This window comes from Mauremys mutica, chromosome 3, assembly GCF_020497125.1.
Source record: "Mauremys mutica isolate MM-2020 ecotype Southern chromosome 3, ASM2049712v1, whole genome shotgun sequence".
Lineage (NCBI taxonomy): Eukaryota > Metazoa > Chordata > Testudines > Geoemydidae > Mauremys > Mauremys mutica.
Genome location: NC_059074.1, coordinates 115,242,417 through 115,266,665, shown reverse-complemented (window position 1 = coordinate 115,266,665; position 24,249 = coordinate 115,242,417). Strand labels below are relative to the sequence as shown.

At 42.9% G+C, this 24,249-nt stretch overlaps 1 protein-coding gene across 1 annotated transcript; it reads right to left on the bottom strand.

Moving 5' to 3' along the window:
• Nucleotides 1-210: 210 nt before the first annotated feature.
• MYCT1 (MYC target 1) lies at nt 211-23,578 on the bottom strand. The gene is made up of 2 exons (XM_045010763.1): nt 23,404-23,578; nt 211-2,230 (listed from the first exon to the last, which is right to left on the bottom strand). The coding sequence occupies exons 1-2, from the start codon at nt 23,576-23,578 to the stop codon at nt 1,698-1,700; spliced, it is 708 nt and encodes a 235-aa protein (XP_044866698.1). The 3' UTR covers nt 211-1,697.
• Between the last annotated feature and the right edge of the window lie 671 nt (nt 23,579-24,249).

Genomic DNA, 24,249 nt, shown 5'->3' with positions numbered 1-24,249 from the left:
TGAGCCCTGCTGCACCGCTGGCCGGCAGCTGCCTGTGGTAAGCGCCTTCTGGCTGGAGCCTGCACTTCGCACCCCCTCCTCCACCCCATCCCCCTGCCCCAGATCAGAATCCCCTCCTGCACCCAAACTCCCTCTCAGACCCCACACCTCCTCTGGCACCCCAATCCCCTGCCCCAGCCCCCTCCTGCACCAAACTCCTTCCCAGGAAAAAGACTTGTATATAGGGACCCCACAAAATCTAATAGCCCCAGGCCCACAGGAGCGTTAATCCGGCCTGGCACAGCAGGTGGTACTCTCTAAACTGAAATGCTCTTCTGTGTTCAAATGCACCACCTTAGAAATGAACCAGCTCCCATTGCAGATCCATGTGTCTGTGCTATCTCTGTTGCTTCCAAGCTTTGACTTCTCCCATGTGAGTGCAATTGGTCACCTCTGAGCCAGTGGGCCAGTATGTTATAATAGCTCTACAGGTCTGACAATCCAAAATGGGCATTAATCTGTCCTAAGCATCTTCATACTCTAAAGCAGTTTCTTAATTATAGACTGAAGGGTTGAAATCCTGGAGTCAATGGGAGTTTTGACATTGAATTTGGTCAGGCCAGGATTTCACCCTAGATGTCTAAGAAATTTTCTTTTAGCAAAATGCAGGATTTCCACTGTATTACACACCAGGAAGGATAAAACACTGGTACAAATTGAGAAACAATTTAAAGAAAGGAAATGACTATTCCCATACAGAAACAGGAAGCTCAAATAAAAAATAGTTGCCATTCACGTTGTTTATCTTGGGGACCAAGCCTAGTATCCTTGTAACCTTATAGGGTAATAAAATGTGATCCCTGCTAGGTTGCAGGATGAAGTCCTTTTATAGAGTTATTCTTTTTTCAGTTGGTTAGAAATTTCTCCCATTGCACAAATTTTGGGATACTCCTTCTTTTTTGCTCTATTTTTGGGAATTTGTTGTAAACAGGACTGGCCAGTGGTCATTTGGAGCCCCCTACAAATATCAAAACAGGGGCCCTAGTACCTGCCACAAGACTGTGACACTAAAATCACTTTAAACTCTACTTCTGCCAAGGGATTCCTGAGCTATAGGAAACCCTGTGGTTCAGGAGGCATAGAAGCAACCCAGAATGTAAGAGATGAAGGAAAGTATCTAATGAAAATGTAAGACTCACAGACAAATGTACAAAAACAGGGTTTCTAACAAACACAATGAATGAGTGAACTTTGCAGGAAATTAGTAAGCGATTATCAACAGATGAACTTGTTGCACCTTAAAGACTAACAAATTTATTTTAGCATGAGCTTTCGTGAGCTACGGCTGCTACTCTGAAACCTATCAACAGATGGTTCCTAATGTGGCTTGTTTCTTCATTTAAGTTGCCAGTTTTGTAGACTGCAGAAGTTTCTTTCTTCTAAACTAAAAGCCTTACAATGATTACAAATTAAAGGTATAATATAGATACAGAATTACACTGCAGACCAGTTAAGTTGGGGGGGGAGGGTAAGATCCTTGTGGCTGCAGGATACCACACCTTGCCCTAGCAAATCAACGTCATCTGCACATGTCCCTTCTGTTTGCCTGCGGCATGCCGCAGCACCAGGGAACTTCCCAGAGGCCTTCAGAGCATACAGAAAATCTGCTTTAGACAACAGAGAGTCCTCCTTTTAACGAAATAAAGGAAGACTCCAGTTCAAGAGTCTGGAAAAGCTTTAATGATGGTCTCATAGGCAGGAGGAGGTGTTTGTGTTGAATGACAGATGCGGAGGCTGTTGTTGGACCAGTGGAATTCAGGACGAGTTAAGCTGTTGGTGGTGTTCCCCACAAGGGTAGTGGTGGGGCTGGTGGGAGCCAGAGTAATCAGCTGACTGTTAGTTTCCACAGGGAGCGGAGGGCATTGCAAAAAGGGGTGGAAGGTGGAGGCTCGGAAGCTTGACTTTCTTGGGAAGGAGTTGGCTTGCTCCAGGGAGGCTTGCCGCTGGAAGGTGAGGCTGGCCAGGCTGAGATTGCTTCGGCGTTCGCAGCTGTTGTTCCGGTAGAATCCAGTCCTGTTGGCAGCATGGCCCTGAGAAGGAGGTCTGGAACGGCGGCTAGAGATTGACGAGCTCCACTGCGAAATGTGTGCGCTGGCTCTGCGACGGGACAGGCAAGTAAACAAAGCCCAGATTATCCCTCCAATCACCAATCCAATCACCATGGACACTGAGAAGGCTATTATCATCTGACCTAAAACACAGAAAATAAACAGCAAGGTTGCTTTATTTACCATACAGACTATTCAGTCTAGAAAATGAATTTGATATGGCAATATCAATAAGGATTAAAGATATTCATTTAGTGACATTATAGAGGACACATGCAACTTGTAATTACGCTGCAACAGAAATACAGGGTTTGATGCCGATCTCACTTACACTAGCTTTTAACAGTGTGACTCCAGTCAGTAACTCCTGTTTGATACCAATAAGAGCGAGAGAAGACTGGAAGTGGAAGGTACTCGTGAGCTTGCAGGAGGCTGTTAGTACCTATTAAAATCAGATGCAGACCAGATGTACAGCTCTACCAGAAAAGCACTGAGATGACTTTGGTCAGAGGTGACCACTGAAACACAAAAAGCTAATGGACGTTTTCCTCCTTCTGACCCCCAGTTTTGGGGACATATATATATGTCAAGCTGTCATTGCACAAAGCGTAAAATTTCTAGCCCTCTTACACTCGCCTGCACTCTAATAATCAGTATTGAGAGGCTCTGGAAAAGGACTCTAGCTAAGATAATTTTCTTCCCCACATGATCAGGTTTTTGTATTAGATATTAGGAATGGCAATATACAAAAACCTGTAGAAGAACACTTCAACCTCCCTGGACACACAACAGCAGATTTAAAGGTAGCCATCCTGCAGCAAAAAAACTTCAGGACCAGACTTCAAAGAGAAACTGCTGAGCTTCCGTTCATTTGCAAATTTGACACCATCAGCTCAGGATTAAACAAAGACTAGCCAACTACAAAAGCAGTTTCGCCTCCCTTGTTGTTCATACCTCAACTGCTAGAAGAGGGCCTCATCCTCCCTGATTGAACTAACCTCATTATCTCTAGACTGATTCTTGCCTGCATATTTATACCTGCCTCTGGAAATTTCCACCACATGCGTCTGATGAAGTGGGTATTCACCCATGAAAGCTTATGCTCCAATATGTCTGTTAGTCTATAAGGTGCCACAGGACTTTTTTTCACTTTTTAAATGCTCGGTGGGTTTTCCTGGTTCTCCATGCATGGTAGGGGGCTCTGTGTGCAATCTGGGCCTAGTAGCAGTCAGATTGCAACAGACAGACAGTTTACATTAAGACGGGGTGAGTTGTGCCTCTCTGTTCGGGGAGCAGCTTGTTTTGTCTCTCTCTGGTTTTGGTTGCTCTGTTGATAAGGCTCTAGATTTAAGAAATAAAATAGAGTTACAGTGCAACCTTTCAAAAATATGTTTTTATCTAACCCTTCTATGTGCATGCCATGAACATAACATGTACCACACCAAGAGGGTGAACAAAGGTTTCATTTGAAAGGCTTTAGTTTCAAATAGTAAAATTTAAAAGTAACTATAAGTTATTGGTGATTGACATACATGGGTAGCCTTGACAGTGAATTTCCAAACTTTTCTCCAATTAAGGGCTAGAGATTATCCCTAGCCACCTCTCAACCCCCACCCTCTGCTTTATGTCTCATTCAAGATCCAAGGCAGAATTCCATTCCCTGGGCTCAGAGGACTGTGGGGTTTGCTCCTTCCCTTTATTCCCAGGTAGAACACTGCTCTGCCAAGGGTGGCACAGTAGAGCTGGGCCCATGACTAACCCCACTCTGCTAGCAAGTTGAACTGACCCTCTAAATGGGGGAATACATAGTGCCCTACAAAAAGATGTAGTAGCAGGTGTGCAAGATGCTTCTCAGTGTAGCAGCCTGCAGGGAACTTGGAAGTTGGAGCATGGGATGCAGGAGGAAAGAGTTTGGAAAGGAACAAATTAATCAGTCAGTGTGCACATGCTGCAAATACTAGCTGAAGTTCCAGCATCTTTGTAAACAGTAGCTTTAATAAAGACGGGGTGCTAGAACACTTTGTGTAGTGAGCATGCTGAGAGCCATTGAACCAAACTGTAAACACTAAACCCAGGGTAGTCAATAGGCAGATTGTGGGCCAAATCTGGCCTGCCAGATGTTTTTGAATAGACCCCAAAATATTTTTATGTATTTATTAGCATTATTATAATTTTATTATTTTCTCTGAAGTCTGGACCTTAACTATACTTTGATCAAGAAATCTGGACCTTGACAAAAATAACTGACTTAACCCTGTATATAATGGAAACATCTTCAAGCCAGCCAGCCAGCCCGCCCCATCCCCCAAACCACACACACACCCTGTGTTCCAGCACCTATGAATAAAGAGCCAGATTAGCTTTTCTAACTTGATGTCCACTCACATTATCTGGCAAGTGAAACATCCAGAACTCCCCCCAGGATGAGACAACTCCTTACTGTGGACTATGACTAAAGCACCTAATTAAAGACCATTGAAGTCAGTTGAAAGATCCCTACTGCTTTCAATGGCGTTTGGATCGGTCCCAGCTACTGCAATCTACTCTAAGATTTTGGGCCACCACACTCTTTTATTATTGTTTTATTAAAAAGGAGAATGATTTAGTAACCTATCTGAAATTTAACAAAGGTTTTTGTTTGGGAACATTAACTTGCATCAGGCAGGAGAGTCCGTGCTCTGAATTCAAGTGCACAGCCTCCTGTAGAGAAGGATTTATTCATGCTAGGGCAAGCCTCTATTTCTCCACAATAATTGGGAGTGATTCCCTCCCTCACTGAAATCTCACAGCAGCTGCATAGAGCATAAAAACAAATAAATGAAGTGCTATGTATCAGACAAACAAATTCTGCTTTCTGGGGTCTCTAGCAGATTCATGCATAGAACATGTCATATTCAAGCTGCTTGACTTTGGTTGGGTTGAAGGAGGATGCATCAGAAAGTGTCTGTTGTACAATGAAGAATGATTATTTTTGTCCCTTCCCTTTTTAACTTCTCTCCCTCTCACGTTCCTGCAAGCATTTCCTCCCTTGTGCTGGGACAGTAGATCAGCATGTGCTGATGAGACAAAACTCATGGATGCAGGGATACTGTTTGGAGACTCATTTTTTCCCAACTGCCCCATCCACAAAATACCGTGTTTTAAAGCTGGAAACAATGGTTGGTCAGGTATTTTCCATCTCAGGCATGCAGACTTCCAGATTGCAAGCCAGCCAAATGGTCTTCTTCATCACAATTTTGCCTTAATGCTAAATGAAATAATCTGTGATATGGAAAGCCACATTTGAGCAGGTGATTACAATTTAATGTAGAACACAGACTAGTGGACAAAAGATGAATTGCACCTGCATCCAATCAGCAAACTCTTAAATAACTGGAATAGAAAAACTGTGAGGACTGTGATTATTCTGCCAGGATAAAGCAGTCTCTTCTCAAGTCATCAGCTGTAGTTCATTCTGTGATCTGATTCATGCAAGATCACAAGCAAACAAACTAAATAAATTTTCCTAGCACTTATGAGGTAAGGAGTTGAACCTGCTAGGGTTTGGACTTTGCTTCTAAAAAGCCCAGCAAGGTACTTGAGACTCAGATCTATAAGCCAACCCATGTGGCATACAGCATTGTTGTTGTGTGTAGTTTGCCAAAACAACATCTCTACAACTGACAAGTGTTTAGAATGATTCTATTCCCTGATCTTTATCACTGATTGCCAGGTCCAAACAACCCTCTGATTGTTTGTAACAAATCCCTGATTTAGTAGGCTGGGTGAATCAGTGGGTTGGCAGAATGAACCAGCTGCAATCTTTGTCATGGCAAATGTTGGGAAAGGTCACAGTGTGGTAATGGTGAAAAGAACAGAAGTGGTTGTCTGCAGCACAGACTGATTCAGGTAATTGGGATATTGGGAAAACAAACAGATGTTGTGGAGGCTTACACAGCAGGCCTGGATGGTGCTGGGTTACGTAGGCAGCTATCTAACACTCTTCTACCTGAAGGGTTTCTAAAAGCTTCTGGAAATAAATAATTAGCCAAACTGAGTCAATAATAGGAAAATCATGAGTCCCTGAGGTGTAGTTATTATGTTTGCCATCAAGAGAACAATGCTCATGAACAGAAAGTACAGTGGTTTAAATTTCATAACCAAGCCACCTACCTAGTAACAAGATTGCCCTCTGCTGGCAATCTACACTGATGAAAATAGAGCAATAGATAAAAGTTTAGATGTTGTTGTGCTAGAAGTACTCACAGCAAATATGCAGGAGATGGAGAGCACCATGCTCTATTTGGTAATTACCAGAAACTCAGGAGGATTCTGACCTCTCTGGTGTAGACTCATGGGTTAGTATTCTGCTCAGAGTTTGGAACGCTCACGTGAAGGGGAATGTTCAAACAAACTTTGTGAAGTATTGTTTACAAGGGATTTGTGAATGTTTGCATTAAACTCTATCTTAGGGTTGGAGCAGTACACTTGCTTTGTGTCTACGTTACCAGCCTTTGTTCTTGATAAAAAGCTGAAAAGAAAAGTTTAAGATGCCATATGAAAATCATAAAAACCAAGTGAGACCTCACTTGATTTCACTAGTGACCAGCATTGAAAGGGATAATAATGACAGAGTAATTCTAATGACCAAGAGGAAACATCTAAGATCAAGACATTAACGTGTTTATTTCCTGACATCAGCACAGTCATGTAAAGAACTAAGCAAAGCAGTAACTGGCTCTTCTAAAGAATCCTGGGTGAAGGCAGTTGTAGAAACTGTTACTTCAGGGCTTCGGCCTATTTTCCTAAACACTGCTGAAATAGCAACATATGGTTTTCATCTGCTCACACATGCAGTGCGCGAGCCTCTAGCACAGCATTACTGTTTATCTTGTAAAAGTTGGAGTAGCATGCACTTTTAAAGAACTTAAACCAATTTAATGTACTGATACAGTGAACATAATTGCACAGTGCAATATTGCATAATCTTTTATTGTAGTAAGTACTTAGCTAATAAGAATATCCTATAAAACCTGACAGTAAAATCATTTACAATTTTGATATTTAACATTGTGGTTAAAATGGAGACTTCACAAATGAAGAGGGATTTCTTTAATGGGATACATTGTAGTTAGCAGCACATTACAATAAAGAAAAATGTACAGTATTGGATCAAAGATGCAGATCTTCAGCTTGATGTAAGGACTTTTAAAAGGTCCTCAATATTAACACATGCAATTCTATAATATTTTTGTTGGCTGCCTGATGCTGAAGGACATCCTGTTGGAACCTAAAGCATTAGAAAAATTTCTCAAAAACAGTCCCTCATTAAGTAGAAATCTGTGATCACTGAAATGCTGCCAAGGTCAGTGGAGAGAATTCTGCTGATAGATTTAACTTCTGCATCACCAGTTCAAAAATATCCCATGTGTTTCCTTAATTAATCAACTTATATTCTCCATTACTTGTTCAGATTCTCCCATTTCCCCCCATTCTTTCCCCTCTCTGTATTTCTTGTTTTCACTTGGAGAGTCTCATTTTTTTTTAGCAGTTAGTGCATTTTATTGAATACTGACTTCAGGCTGGTAACACGGAGAGAACCCTAGTCTAATCTATACAGATTCTTATTACACTCTCATCGCCATAATATCTGATTTCCAGCCACTAATGTTAAATTTAGTGTAGCAGGGAAATTAAAAATTGCATCTTCTTATTTTGTGCATGCCATTTTGAGAATACAATGCTAAGTTCTCATCCAGTAGTAATTGGCAAGGCATCTTCTCAGATTTTCAGAAGTAAGAGTTAGCTTTTTGAATTTAGAAATGGTAAAGGTGGTTGTTCGTTTTTGAAGCGTCAATAGAGGGCTGATTGTGGTTCTTATAATGGAGCACTGGTTGCAGCCTTAGCTATAATATGGCTACCAGAATCTCTATAGTCAATAGTTTAAATTAGACTCATGCGAGAAGTTAAAATTCTGCTATAAAGAGTGAGGAAAATACGATGAGTCAGTACTAAATCTTGTTCCGTATGATGCTGAACTTCTTTCACTTCCTCCCTCCGCCCCCAGTTATGGGGCATAAGATTGGGTTATGTGTGGAAGCATAGTCTTGTAAAGCACAAGACTGTGATCCGGGCAACTTAGTTCTATTTAGTGCTCTTACACATATTTCTTTTGTAATTGTGGGTAAGTCCCCCTGCCTCTCCAAGCTGCAGCTTACTCATCTGGAAAATGAGGACAATAACACTTGTAATAATAATACATAGCTCACAGGAAGACTGAAGCTACATTTATGAATGTAGGAGGAACACTTTGTTTCGTGCACTTTAACGTTAAAGTATCCTGAGGTAATCAGATGGAAGCCACTTGGTAACAAAGTATAATTCTTCAAAAGGCTTTAAAATGAGGGCTCAGTAACAAGACTAGCTGAAGAACAGTTCTTGGCCCCATGACATGCTGGTCAGATCTGATACTGGGTCCTGCTAGATTTTGACATGTGTGATCCCTAAATGTAGAATTCACCTGCATGTAACTTATCCTCCAGAGAAGAGAGAGCACAAAGAAAGATTGAATGTGTCTGCCCCAGTAGCAACACAAGGAAACAAACACTGACTGAGTCCTTGGCAGAAGAAATACCCTTGACCTCCTCCTAAAACTATTTCCAGGGTTTGGAATCTTTTCTCAAATGAGAGAGCTCCCCAAAGGGTCATGGATTTATCAGCTGTGGGAATAAACAGCAGCCCTCAGCTAAGCAGCACCGTAACTGTTGCACACATTTATTTGGCAAATATAGTGTAAAATATATTTGATTAACTTAAACAAGTAATACTATTAAGCAACGTTTTCTTGGCCTTTCTCCCCCCTACCACTACACTTGCTCTGTGTTCCTCCAGTGGAATGGTTAAGCCCTGAGAGCAAAAGGATCAGGAAGATAGCAGTTAGCAGAAGGCAACATACATAGCCCGCAAGGACAGCATACAAGCATAAGATCATGCCCCCCCCCCCCACCATTACAGGGTCTGTTGTTTTCACCCAGCTACAGCCACTGTAATGTTTACCTCAGGTTTAGCAGAAGAATGGCAAAGGGAAACTAAGTTCCCAGTACAATGCACACAGTTTCTCTATCCGGTGAGTTTGCACCTATGTAGCTTGTGATTTGTTTTATCTGCTTGCCTGTGTGCATCCCAACATTCATCAGTGACTTCATCTGAATTATACCAAGGATACATTTGGTGTCTTCTCTGCCAAATCTCCATCCTCAGCAGCCCCCTGATAGTGACATCAGTGCAGTTATACCAGTCTAAAACTGGTCTAAATAAGACTCATCAGAAGAGGGTGCATTAGTGTTTTAGTTTTATATTTACTGAATAGTAAATAGTCTATATTTGACATACAGTAATGAAGGGGCTAGCTAGAAAACAAAACACAATAACATAGCTGATACACCACTGTCCCTCCCAAGGAAATGGTGCCTCCTTTCAAATTATGACCTCTACTCATACTCATGATCAAATTGGGAGGAAGTTTCAGCTTCCTGCAGTTGTTGGGTGGGTTGCAAAATTGGCAAGCACAGTGCATGGGTGAATACTAGACTGCTTCAGGTGCTCCTTAGTAACATAGAAAGACAACAAAAACAGCAGCCAGAGAGACATCCTGCAGCAATGCTGCCAAAGACATAAGAAATCTGACTGACAAACTACTTACAAATCCCTCATTCTCAAATATTGCTGGTGAGTACAGACACTTGACATGCTGGAAAAGTGGCTGGGAAGATGAACAATGGCTCCCTTTTAAGGTACATGAATATTTCTAATAGTTTTGTGGGGGGGAAAAAACTTCAGGCTCTACAGAGTGATGAGAATCACTGCTGTTGGTTTGCTAAAGGAATGGCACTATATATAGCGGCCATCATCACAAATATTGTAGGAGCAAGTGACCAAAGTTCAGCACTGCAATACCTAATTGTAGGCCCCTTGCCAGCAGAGGAATCCTCAGCCCTAAGTTAGGTATCCAGGATCCCTATATAGATTTAATCAGAGACTATCAGAGCTGGAAGGGACCTCAGGAGGTCATCTAGTCCAACCTCTTTGCTCAAAGCAGGACCAATCCCCAGACAGATTTTTGCCCCAGATCTCTAAATAGCCGCCTCAGGGATTGAGTTCACAACCCTGGGTTTAGCAAGCCAATGCTCAAACCACTGAGCTATCCCTCTCCCTAAGGGAACAGTTAGGTGGCTAAGCAAGGGATTCACAAAAACTAATGTGATAAGTGAGGAGTCACCTAATCTAGACAGTTGGAAATGCCAAGGGGACAGGAAGTCTAGGCCAGAAGGGAGGCACCTATCTTCACTTGGAATTCACAGTTGTGAGCCCATGCCTGGAGCTCAGCACCTAAGCCAAGTCAGTCCTTTCTTGCAAAAAAGTTAGGAGGAGGTGAACTGCTGTTGCCCCACCTATAGCCTGCTGGTCAGGGCCCTCACTGCTGATGTGTATGACCTGGGTTCAAGTCCCTACTATGCCTGATTTGGAGCAGCAACTGGAGCCCTGGGCCCTTTAAATTGCTGCCAGAGCCCCTGGGTAGCAGAGGAGGCACATGCAGTGATTTAAAGGGCCCTGGGCTCTGCTGCATTAGTGGCAGCTGGAGCCCCTGGCCCTTTAAATCTCAATTTAAAGGGCCTGGTGCTCTAAAGACCCCACCCCTTCTGTTTGAGGCCCCACCCCCTGCTCAGGAGTCCGGCATACCGGTAAATCCTTTAAATTACTTTCATCCCTGACTAAAGCCCAGTGGTTAGGGCTATGGAGTCATTCCAGTCCTCTAAAGAACAGTTAAATATTTCCTACAAAGTGAAACAGCTTCAACAAAAGGCCCACTCCTGAATGCCCAATATCCCAATAGGTAGGGCACTCACCTGGGAGGTGGGAAATGTAGGTTCAAGTCCCTGCACTGAATCACGCAAAGTGGGGACTTGAACTCACATCTCTTACGTCCTGGGTTATAAAGAGGAAGAAGCAGGCTTACTGGCAGCTGTATTTTGTGTAAAGCCCAATCTGATAAGCCTGCTCTTAGGCAGCCTCTGAGCATACCTACTGGATTAGGCCCCATAGGTGAGATTGGCAAGGGAATGCTTAGTTTGAGGATCTCACCAGGGCTTAAGCGCTCAGTAGTGACAGAATTTAGTTAGCTTTGTGCATCCCACTGGCAGAAATGTAGGCATCTATCAGACTTTACAGGCATAAGTGTAGGTGACTAGGGAATTTAGGGACCTACAGGGTTAGGCAACAGCTGAGCAGGGTTTTTGAGGGTCTAAATTTTGGATGTGGGCACTAATCTGGCAGTTAGGCACCTAAATCCCTTTGCAGATCAAGCTCTGACTGAGTACTATTTCCGTTTTCCAACTGCCTTTCATTTACATCTAGTAGTGTCAGCCTAAACAAGAACAATGTTTGAAATGAAAGCAGTCTCAAAGAGTTTAGTGTGGGGGCAATTATAACAGTGCTATACCTTGTGTCACTTGTACTCCATTATAATATGGTCATTGCCCTAATCCCCTCTGATTTAAAGCTAAGGTCCCTGGCCCAGCCTGTCCTGTAGCCACTCTATGTCATACTACCAGTCAGCGGTGGCGGCAAGCCCTCGAGGATGAGCTCCTTCACAGGTTTTATTTTTCATGGGTCCTTTGGTGACTGAAGAGGCTCGTTAGCAGACATTGCAGGTGGTGTTGGAAGCAAAGGTGCTTACCTTTGTTTTTGCCAGTGGTTGCTTTGGAAGAGGTGTGTGTTGGGGGGGCACTCTGCCACTTTTAGGAGGAGATTATTTTCAGCATATTTATACACTTCTTTCATATTCTAGCTATTGATTGTGTTTATTGTTGGTATCTTTACTATTTTAATAATGATTCAATTGTTATGAACTACAACATTACATTATCATGAATTACAGTATATTAAAATCATTGCAATCACCTACAAGCTGTCTTCACTAACATCCCAGTTAAAGACATTATGTCTCACTGTAGCTTTCTGGATGAAACTGTCAGCAATCTTATTTACATCTAGGTTCCCTGGTATTATTTTGATGCACATTAAGGGCCGCTACATTATTCAGTTGCATCTATCCCACTGATGGCTGGAGGTAATTTTTAAGTCTTCTGAAAAAGGCCAATGAGCATTCCACAGTTCAGGATGATACAGGCACAGTGAGAAGGATTCTTATGAATTTGCAGTACTCTGGAAACAGTGCTTCCAGACTACCGCAAATGACTCCAGGATATCTTTATTGATGGGTAACAGCTAATTTAGGCACCATCATTTTGTATGTATAGTTGGGATTATATTTTGCCATGTGTATTACTTTGAATTTAACATTGAATTTCATCTGCCATTTTGTTGCCAAGTCACCCAGTTTTGTGAGATCCCTTTGTAACTCTTTGCAGCCTGTTTTGGACTTAACTATCTTGAGTAGTTTTGTATCATCTGCAAACTTTGCTACCTCACTGTTTACCCCTTTTTGCAGATCATTTATGAATATGTTGAACAGCACTGGGCCCAGACAAGCCCCTTGGGGGACACCTCTATTTACTTCTCTCCATTCTGAAAATGGACCATTTATTCCTACTCTTTATTCCCTATATTTTAACTGGAGTGCCTGGGAATGCTTTCAGGATCATCTAACGATCCTTAATTTAATTTAATGACAAGCCTTTTGTTATCTTAATCACCCTGTCTCTGTTTATAAACAAACTTCCTGCCCCAAGTGAAGAAGTTGTTAGCAGCACAGAAAACACCACATTCCACACCCAAGTTCTGACTGTTGGGCACTGGGCACTCACTATTTTTTTCTGTGGGTGCTTGAACCCCAGAGCATCCACGGAGTCAGTGCCTATGGTTGAAAGACAGGGTTGGGCCATGATTGCTGCATGACTATTGTCTTTCCTTTCTTTTCTGGCATTTTCCTGCGACCAGAGCAAGGCGATTTTCCTCAAAGGTGGAGGTTCCCTCTCTGACAAGTCTTTGCCAGTTATCCCTATCCTGGGATACTGTCTCCCAGTGTGTGGTGTCGATGCCACATCTCTTGATGTTTATCTTGAAGGTGTCTTTAAAGTGTTTCTTTTGACCTCCTCGTTTCCTTTCTCCTTTGCTGAGTTGGGCATACAGCAGTTGTTGTGGTATGCGTACATCAGGCATGCGCACACAGTGCCCACTGTAGAGCCACTGCACAGGATGGAGGCAATCATCTGGTCATGGAGGAGTCTTACAATGATAAATTTGCTTGGGCAGACAAACTTTGACATGATTTTCCACAGAGCCTCATGGTTGACAGAGTCAAAGGTTTTGGTCAGATCGATAAAGGCCATATACAGCTCCTGGTGTTGTTCTTTACATTTTTTCTGGATCTGCTAGCTGCAAAAATCATGTCGATGGTGCCTCGTGATGGTCTGAAGCAGCACTGTGACTCTGGAAGTACTTCCTCTGCAAGAAGGAGCAGGCGATTCAGTCAGATTCTAGCAAGAATCTTCCCAGCGATGGAGAGAGGGCAATGCCTCAATTGTTGCCCCCTTTTTGAAAATGACGACAATGTTAGCATTATGTAAGTCGGCAGGGATTTCTTCAGTGCGCCAGATTTTGAGGAGCAGCAAGTGAAGCTTGTTAGTCAGTGTTTCTCCCCCACTTTCAGCTGTTATGCCATCAGGACCTGGTGCTTTACTCTTCTTCATTTGTTTAATAGCTCCACAGACCTCCTCAGGTGTTGTTGGGTTGGCAAGAGTTTCCCAGATTGGGTGCTGAGGGATGGAGTCTATGGTGTTGTCAGTCACAGTCGATTCTTGATTTAGAAGCTTTTGGTAGTGTTCCTTCCAGTGCTTTGTGATGGATTTGTTATCTTTAAGAAAGGTGCTACATCTTCGGATCTCAGAGGTGTGAGGCCACATGAGCTAGGTCCGTACACGGTCTTTGTCTCACAAAAAAAGCTCTGCATATCATGTCTGTCAGCAAATGTTTGGAATTCTTTTGCTTTGTCCTCCCACCATTTGTTTTTGATTTTTCAGATCCTCCTTTGAACTTCAGCTTTGAGCTGATGGAAAATTTTCTGCTTCTGACTGGATAGTGGTTGGTTTTGCCAGTCACAGAAAGCTTCTTTCTCTGGTCCAAAGGGGCTATAATCTCAATGTTGTTGTTGTCAAACCAGTCCTGTTGGCGGCAGGTAGCAAGGTCAATGGATTCCTCGCAAATCTCATGAATGATCTGTTTTAGGGCTTCCCAGTCTTCAACACTTGTGTTGTCATTTCCAGGTGTGCATATGGCCAGTTTTTCCACTGAGGTGTGTTTGGAAGTTCTCTTGGTGCACTGAGGATTGAAGTCTTTGAATGTTGTATTGCCATCTGTGTGATTTGGATTGCTTTCTATGTTTTGGTGCAATCCTGATGGACATGACTGACCTCACCATACCACCAGTACAGATCACCCTAAAGTCAATGTAGATGGGAAGAGGAAGACCCTCAAGTGGTGTAGAGCTGGTATAATAGCTAAAACACCAACCCGCCTCACTTCCACCAGTGTAAGAGAGGTAGCCAGTGTATGAGGGGATGCCAGGATATCAGAATCATTAGGCAGCCCTCAGGCTGTTAGCTTATGCCTGATCAGATCAGCAGCCAGCCAGCCCAGCACTTGGGGAGTGCAATGGTGAATAGCTGTACTGTGCACTCCTCAGCTGTACCTGAGGATCAGGGCCTAAATACTTTATGGGTTTGCATTGAATTATATCAGCTCCAATAAAGAAAGCAGGAAATTGACATTTCATCCAGAGAGACCCATCTTGCCCCAGAAGCCATCTAGCAAATGTTACACTGAGACCACTGGGAATACACACATTCTAGATCCCTCCTCAGAAAAAAATAGCCTTTCCAGTGCTTTCAGTATCCATTAGACAAGGTTTATATTGATTACAATTACTATATTCATTTATATTGCAGTAGTGCTGAGAGGCCCAAAGAAGGCCTCATTGTGCTCGCACTGTATGCACACTTCCTAACCAAAAGGGCTTACAATCGAAACCGAGTTTGCAATCAGAGTCATCCCAATTGCCACAAATGCACCATGTAAACACATTGTCACTATGCTCCAGTAATAAGAAAAACTGAATTACTCATACAAATGAAATCTTTTGCTAAGTGAAAGGAGAATTTTTATCACTATCAAATGCATGTCACGGTGTAACATTTCCCTGTGGAATTGGAGGAAGGTCTTGGAGGCACATTGTATCTGAGATTGCTGATAAGGTGGAGAAAAAAAATAAGGAGTTATCTAATCACACTCTAGGATTCCTTCATAACGCTGTTTAAGTGTTTCAGTTTTGGTGGTTTCCTTTCTGTCCCTAAAATAGATTTATTGTTAAGCAATTACACAATTACACAATTTTTGTGTATTTCCTCTTTGTCTATCAGATTCTGTGTTCTGTGTTCTGTGTTCTGTGTTCTGTGTTCTGTTGTAGGTATCCCCAATTACCATATTACCATAGTATTTGAGTATCTCAGAGTCTGTAATGTATCTATCCGCACAACACCCCTGTGTGGTAGGGCACTGCTACTATCCCCATTTTACAGAAAGAGACCTGAGGCACAAGGAGACTAAGTAACTTGCCCAAGGTCACACAGGAGGTCTGTGCCAGAGCAGGTCTCCCAAGTCTGTACCAGAGCAGGTCTCCCAAGTAGAGGAGGAGGGATAGCTCAGTGGTTTGAGCATTAGCCTGCTAAACCCAGGGTTGTGAGCTCAATCCTTGAGGGGGCCACTTAGGGATCTGGGGCAAAAATTGGTCCTGCTAGTGAAGGCAGAGGGCTGGACTCAATGACCCTTCAAGGTTCCTTCCAGTTCCAGGAGATTGGTATATCTCCTTAAGTCTCAGGCTAAGCTCTAACCATCAGATCATCCTTCATCTTTATTCTACAGCACTCTGAATTGCCACAACTATCAGTGCCCCAAATGCCACCCATGGCTATTAACGAAACACTGTCTGACAGTGTAATTCTTTCCATAGAAAGTCTCTACCTGCTGCAGCCAGATAGAACCCAGTTCTGGTTGTTCCCAAGAGAAGACAGCACTTCTAATCTCTTATTGGGTATGATAAGAATTAACACTTCACCCTAAAATGGGCTCCTTAACCCAGGAATCTGAATACATTTCAGAGTATTCAATCAGTGAATAAAATCCTGTCCTCTATTGCACAGGTTCACTGCTGAGGAAGAAGGAGTGTCTCCTCGTCACCCTCTCCAAGTACAGCTACATAGTAGCTGACACGGTACACTTTTAGCCATCTGTTGTTTGATAGAACTGGCGGGCTGGCTAACTCACATGCTTGTGATCCATAGCTCCAAAAGGGCAAAGTCTGCCAGTTGGGAGGCTGTGGTCAGTGTAGGGGGTTATATGCTCCTATTGGCAGTTTATGAGAGATGCTGACACATTGTTCTAGGAAGAATTTAGGGATATTCTGACTCCTGGTCTTACAAGCTCACTAAATCTCTCCCCTCCGTTCCCTTCTCCCCCCCCCCATGTTGCTTAAAAGTACCACCCTTTGCTTTGCCCTCTTTACTCCTCCACATCCAGTTGCTAAATTTGGCTTGATATTTACATAAACACTTTACTGAGTTGATCTATATTTTATATATGGTAATTAATTAAAAAAAAACCCACAGTGTGGTTAACAACTAAAGATGGCAAAACAATTAATATAAATAATTTGAAGACAAAGAGAGCAACATCAATTCATCCACATTACACATACTGTACTATATATTGATAACCTGCTTACCCAGGCATCAGAATTACTGCATATGTGCATTTTGTGCCATTACAATATCTTCAGTTGCACACAAAAGGCTCCATCATGGCTCCTAGCTACTAGTTCATGATGGGAGAGGTGGAGAGCCCTACTGCCCCAGGGAGGGCTCTGGAAGGGATTGTACTTTGGGATGATACAGCATGGCTGGATAGTTCTGCCGAAAGGCTACAGCCCTTCTCCTCCCTACTTTGGTCCCATGGGGTTGCTCCCACCTACAAGGGTTTGTAAAGATTGCAGTTGTCTCCTGCCTGCCCAGGAGGTGCAAGGCCAGAAGAGGCTCCTTACACTCTTTTCCCACATCCCAGTTGTAAATCTAGGCAGGGGTCAGTCTTAATCCAGCCCAAAGATTCTGCAGAAGGAGGCCGCAACTGCAGGGGGAAAAAGAGGTGCTTAGAGTTAAGTTACCCCTCTGCGGTAAGTGGGGTGATATGTTTCAGCGGTTTGACATCTTTTAATCTTTGGGTTTTACACATTATAATAAGGGTCCTAGAAAAGAGACAGAAAGAAAATGATTGCAGGGAAAGTTGCAGTTGAGGTATTAAGCCGTCCTTCCCAGAGACAGGTTTGGCTCATCCCTACTGATTAAAACACCATTTAAAAAAAAGCAGCCATTCCAGCATGGAATGATTAAAAAAGGGAAACCAGTAATATTGTTTCAGGAAACAAGGCTACTAAGGGTGACGCAGCACATGGAGTCTGAGGCCCTGATGGTGGGGTGTGTTCCAGCTGCTTTGTTCCACTCCAGCTATGCCAGGCTGCCCTAAAGCTGGCTTAGCTGGCCTCTTGGGGAGTGCCCCTTTTGTGCCTTACCCTCCCACCTCCTATCTGCTGGCACAGGAATGGTGTCCGGCCCATCATTCACCCTAGTGATCATGGGCTGCCAGAACAATGGCCCTTTCAGGTTGTGCCAGGGATCTGGCCCAGCACAGAACAGCCCTGGGACTAGGTAAGAAAATGATGTGTTAAAGCCACCATTACCCTCCCATCCCACGTGCACCACACATGGACTCAAGGTTCTGGTTCTCAATGTCCGTAACTATAGCAAGATAGTAAGGCAGCTGTGACATTCTCCAGGGTACAATCTGGACTCTTGGACAGCTGTGTGCCCTCAATTCTCCAACCTGGGGTGCCATTTACAATGCTTCGCAGTGAGAGCAACCACTCCTGGCCTACTCATACCCAGCCTTCACCAGGTAAATTACCCCCAGCTATACTGCAAGAGTGCTTCAGCCAGCCAGCCTGCCACCCTTGAATTATACTGCAGCGCAACACCAGCAAATTCCCAGTCCCAGACTTTCCCCCAGAAATGTGTATCTTGTACGGCCCAGCACCCTCCTGGACAATACAAGTTCATATAAAGTCCATCATTTCATTAATAGAAAATGATATGCACAAACCTTGTTATCTCAAGTGGAGTTTCCCAAACACTTCAATCCAAACACACTGACTTAGATAAAACAATAGAACAAGTTTATTAACTACAGAAAGACTAAGAAATTAAAGTAATGATGCATAAAAGTCAGAATTTGGTTATAAGAAAATTAAAGGTAAATACAATTAATAGCTAAGTGAACAAGCTAAAGTGAATGAAAAGCAAAGGCTCTCTCTCACCACAAGTTTACAGCAGTCTGTCTGGAATCCTTTCAGCCAGGACCCTTCCCCCAAGTTCTATGAGGCTTCTTTTGTCTTTCAAGTATTTTTGATGCCATGAGTAGAGACAAGGGGAAAGAGGTAATCAGGGGAGTTTGCTCCCCATTTTTATAACAATTCTCTTCTTTGTGAATCATCTCCAGCTGGGGTTCAGGTGACAGCCAGTCTGTTTTCATAGGAACTTCCATCTGTTCCATTGCCAAGATGTCAAATTATTGCTCACACCCTTCTTCCTGCCAAAGAATGGCTGCTTACCCAGGTGATAGTCCATTTGATTTTGTTGACATCTGTCTGAGGCATCAATTTGCCTTTTGTCTCTGAGGAACTGGCCTGCTTTTCTAAACTTGGAGCCTGTCTTAGTCAAGCCATACGGTAAATAATATGTTGCCACACATATTTTACTAGGACAGTAATGATCAGCACATTATGAGTTTTCAAATGATACCTCACAAGGCATAGTTTGTACAAAATCCATCATAGTCTTGTAAAAAGGGTGGACATAGGGATATAGACTGTCACAGCAGCTGTTGGAACTGTTATGCTGTACTGCTAAGGGTAGAATGGAGGAGTGCAAAGAGTGTAGCAGGAGCATGGGGGAAGTGAAAGTGTGCGTAAAAGGAAGTGACAATGAAAAGAGAAGTGAGAGACATAGTAGGAAGAGTGGGAGACTCACTCAGAAAGTGGGGAATGGGAGACAAACAACTATTCACTTTCAGAGTGAGTTTCTAAAAGAATTCTGGAGGAAGATGCCCCAGACCCTGTTCCCAAGATGCCATATTTAGCGAGTACACTAGAAATGCACTGATACATTAGATTATCCTACAACATTTCATGCCAGCACTTCTCTCCATCAGTAGTATTTCAGTGAGATCTATGAGACAGTAGCCACCATTCTGACAAGACTGGCAGTCTGATCCTTCTTTACACAAACTGGTACTACTGTATCTTCACACCTAATGCCCATTTCCCCCCAGAGAGAGTATATTGGCAACAAAAAATCTTGGCAGGGGGTAGACTACATGCAGGGGCGGCTCCAGACCCCAGCACACCAAGCGCGTGCTTGGGGCGGCATGCCACGGGTGGGGGGGGGGGGCGCTTTGCTGGTCGCTGGGAGGGCCCTGCTTGGGGTGGCAAAATGTCTAGAGCTGCCCCTGACTACATGACCCTTTCAGTCCCTTCTAACCCTATGATTCTATAAACAGATGGGATCCAAAAAGAGATAAGTGGCTACAGGGGGAGGTTTCTTCCTTGCCAGATTAGTCCAGCCAAGTTGTCCGAGACAGGCATATGCTTGCTTTCCAAGTGGGAAAAAAAATTCCTCCTTGCAACCGGGAAGCACCTCTTGAGATCTCTTGAATTGGCTAGGGAAGGAGCAGAGCTGCCAGAGGCTACAACAACCTTGCTAAGTACCTCTAGGTGACAGAAAGAGAAGGTATCACATCCTATCACATGTTTGCTATGGTTTCCCTATTAAATAGAGGAAGTTTAGTGACAAGGCCATGACATCTATTACAAAACTCATGGAAGTATACACTAGGAAAGGAGGTTAAAATCAATCTTTCTATACCTAATAGAAAAAATCATGATTTTTATTCCCACAAAATTATTCTGTTTACAGTTTATTCATGTATTTGTGCTGTATATTGGGTTTTGGGAGTCATTTCTCAAGGTGTTTTTTTATGATGTGGACAGCTGTCTAATAGGAAGTGGACTGAGACCACTAACACAATTCACATAACATGACTCAAACCAAGCTGTGCATATATGCTGCTCCTATCATATATATCTATACAACTTTGCTTAGCTGGTGTGATGCTGTGCTCATTCCACACCTCACCTGAAGGGGTTAAGATAACTGGGAAGGGGCTAATTAAACTAAGAGGCTGCACCTGGGGAAGAATGAGGCTGGACAGGCAAACCCTAACAGAAGATGAAGCTCAGCTGAGCAGGTATAGGCTGGCCCTGTGCAAAGCCAGCAAGCTGAGACCAGGAGGGGGCTGTAGGCGAAGTCATCTGTAGTTAGTTTCTGGGAGAAGGGAGGATGTTTGGGGTTAGACAGTTAAATAGTACACTTGCTTCCTGGAAGAAGAGTGTTTAGGCTGGAAAACTGGGGGTGGAAATAGAGCAGAGAGGTAGAAAGGTATCCTGGAAGCAAGCAGACCATAGTTGCTAGACATAGGGTCCCTGGATTGGAGCCTGGAGTACTGGGTTGGCCTGAGTTTCCCTTACAGCCACTGGGAAAGAGGCCTAGGACCTAGCCTTGGATTGGAAAACTGTCTGGAGTGGCATGAAGATAGCTGATCTAGTGGGACTTCAATACCCCAAAGGGGAAACACCAATAGTGACCTGCCTGGAGGGCCAAGTCATGAAGAGAGAGTGTGCTGAGTCTCAGAAAGCAAAAAGAGCAGCAGTGAGAGCAAATGACAGAAAGGGGCATCAGATCTGGATGGAGCTTATCCCCTGACTAGCCAGAAGGAGGTAACCTAGTGGTGAGTGAACATGTGGGCTTTTAATAATACACTGTGGCATGGACTGGTTTGGAAAAGAATAATGTGTGCTCAAATATAAATAAACAGTAAGTCTCGCAGTGAAGACTTGACTTTGTTCATTGTTTTAAAATTCTTAAAATCACTTCCAAAAGAGCTATAGTCTCAAGTTAACAGTGGAAACTTCAAGAGTGCCAGAAAACAGGATTCCTGTAGATAATTTCCAGAGTATGATACCAGCTCTTGGACAATAGATTAATAATGATGGTGAATTGTTCTAACAGTTTTTACAGTACTTAATTTTGTCCACCTCTAGTAAGTCCCTGATCAGCAAACAATTACACACACATTGAAACCAACTGGATGATTCTCAAGAGTAAATTTAAGACTGTGTGTAAACTACTGCAGGATTTGGTCTAAGTAATTTGTTAGTGCCCACAATCCTTTAAAAAGAGAGTGTAAAATGTATTCTTAAAGTCAGACTTTGCTGAAAGCAGCTATGCTATATCCTCAGTTTAACTGATGACATCTCCTGAAAATCAGTGTCATTTGATCTCCTCTCCTATTCCACCCATTCCCACATAATATGGCAGGAAAGAAAGAAGTGCCAATCCCACTACTATGTCCCAAAACTATTGGGGAGAGAAGCATTGAGCCAGAGGCATCTCTATCTTCTCTCTGTAACCATGGAAGCCCTTCGACGGGAACACTGGCTGGTTCACTGAGAAGTTGATCTCCTGTGTGGGTGTCACCAAGTGGAAGGAATTGTGGTGCTATGCAATATCAATTCCTTGGTAACAACACAAGAAATTTTTTATGGAAGTGAATGCTGATTCTCTCAGCATTATAGCAACTCGTGCAGGTGCTTCTCTGTACAGTCAGCCAGGAGCACAGAACAATCAGGGGTTTGGCAAGCCCTGGGAGGCACCCAAAAGTGAGCAGAAAAGTAATAGCAATACAGCTACTAAGGGGGCCATAGTGCCAGCACTAGGCCCCAGAGGTAGAGCAGATGCCCAGCCCCCAGTGCAGATGAAGGACCTTGTCCACAGACTCCTCTGGCTGGAAAGCCACAGTGCCTGTTGAGTTAGAAACTCTGGATTGTGAATTCACAATGTCTCATGTAACTTTGCCCTTCTGATGGATTTTTCCATTAGAGAGAAAATATAGTGCTCTGGATACTTGGCTAAGAACGGAATAAAATCTGGGGTTTACAGTAGGTAGTGCCTCTTACTCAAGGATTCTCAAAGTATCGGCTATATGAAAGCACTCTTTCACTCCTGTTCTGAAATAGCTATTTACAAAAATACGCAGTTTCACTCTAAAAACTGGCAGTCATCTTTGCTTCAGATACCAGAGGACAGTACCCGAAACAAGGAGAGCACATCCTATGAAGTGCACGTATCAATACAGGAATCAGAGATTGGCACTCAGAGGTCTGTTACTCACACAAGGTGACACAAAGGAACTCCCGCAAAAGTGTCCCATAAGCTTATCTCCCACTTTACTCCCAATGCATCCTCATAGTAAAGCAGGCCTCTGTTTTTAGTGTATATTATTTTGTAGATTTACATATTGCAAGGACTCCTGAAAAGATCACAAGGGATGGTAAGACTAAAATAGGCAAATATACATTATGTGACTTGTGTAATGCAAAGCAGGGCAAGTTTTAGGACTTTTTGGCGTGAATGGATCTCCATGGTTGCTGCTGGTGTTTTTGTGTGTGTGTGAATCTACCTACTGAATTTTGATATTACTAATACCCCTGTCTCATACCCAATATATTTTGGTTAAGGAACCCTTCCCAGGTTTTAACAATAGCACATTAGAGTTAATGGACAAAGAACAGGTCAGATTCTGAGAGACAGTGAAGACGAGTTGATTTTGTGAGGCTTTCAGCTTATTAGAAACCTTTCACAGCTTGGAAAGACAAACCGATTATTCAAAAAATTGCACTTCCTTTAGTCTTTGCTACATCTCTTTCATCTGAAAATGGGCCAAATCCTGCTTGCTTTCCTTATGTGAGCGGCTTCATTAAATTACTGAGATTAGGTGCTTAACAAGCCATTGAAATCAATTGACAAACTCTCATTGACTTCAATAATGGACTTTGGATCCGACCATGGGTGAGAGTTGGTCCAAAAACCCACCTGCTAGATCTCAACTGTTTGGATTTTTCAAGAAACTATCCTGACACTTCATTAAGAAACATTTGGAAAATATTTGCACCACAAAAATAAGTAATCCATTAATTGTTTCAGTGGTAATAATTCTAGAAATCTGCCCCAGTGATAACATGACATTTTACAAAGTAATTGGTGGCATACTTGTGTTATAATTCCTACTAATAATACTCTAGTAAAAAAAAAAATCTTACCCCAAAAGTTTGGTGGCCATGAACTATCCGAATGAGTACTGTTTTTATCCATAACATCCAAAATAATAAATGCGAAATTGGTATGTCCACGATGAAGCACTAGATTTTGATATGTCTGCAATTCAGCAGGAGAAGAAATGGGTTCACGCAGCCAGTCACATTGTTTTGCTTGCATAGAAGGAAATAAAAAGTATCACATTTCCTGCTTTTAGACTCAAATTAGCAACTGTTTGTCTTATCTTGGAGTGCCACATGGTTCCTGAGACGGGGACAATTTCCCTCTCGTCATTTCCTCAGCTAAGGAGTGAATTGACTTAAAACAATACCAAATCTCCTCCTTTTCTGAAGCTTGCCACTGTATCCAAAGTCATCTGAGAGAGATGAGGGTTCCTTCCTCTGCCCCACATCAATCCCCCTCATCCTGCCTGCTTTAAGCATTTCAAAACACCTATTGACTTCAGTGGGGAATTTTCAATATACCAGGAAGGCAAGATTGGTGTCTTATTAAATATCCTTTCCTTAAATGTCTTATAAGAGTATGTTTTTATTTGTTCAACTAGAATGAAAGCTTAGGCCTGACAATCTGACCACTCATATGAATATTGTTTTAAGTATTATATTTCACAGTTCCTCTGTTAATCTAAGGATGTATGTGGGGAGGAAAGAGAGAGCCCATGTTCCAGAAAGCAATTTTGTGGTTTGAATGCTGCCTAGTGCTGTGAGACCCTAATCCCTGCTTGGGGTTTCTACCTACCAACTCAAAAGAAGTAATAAATAGTAGGACTGTCGATTTAATCACAAGTGTCAGAGGGGTAGCCATGTTAGTCTGGATCTGTAAAAGCAGCA

Coding starts and splice junctions, on each gene's coding strand:
- MYCT1 (XM_045010763.1), bottom strand. CDS start 23,578: ATGCAAGCAAAACAATGTGACTGGCTGCGTGAACCCATTTCTTCTCCT. Junction 2,231..23,403: donor ATGGCCACCAAACTTTTGGG/GTAAGATTTTTT, acceptor TCTGTGTTTTAG/GTCAGATGATAATAGCCTTC.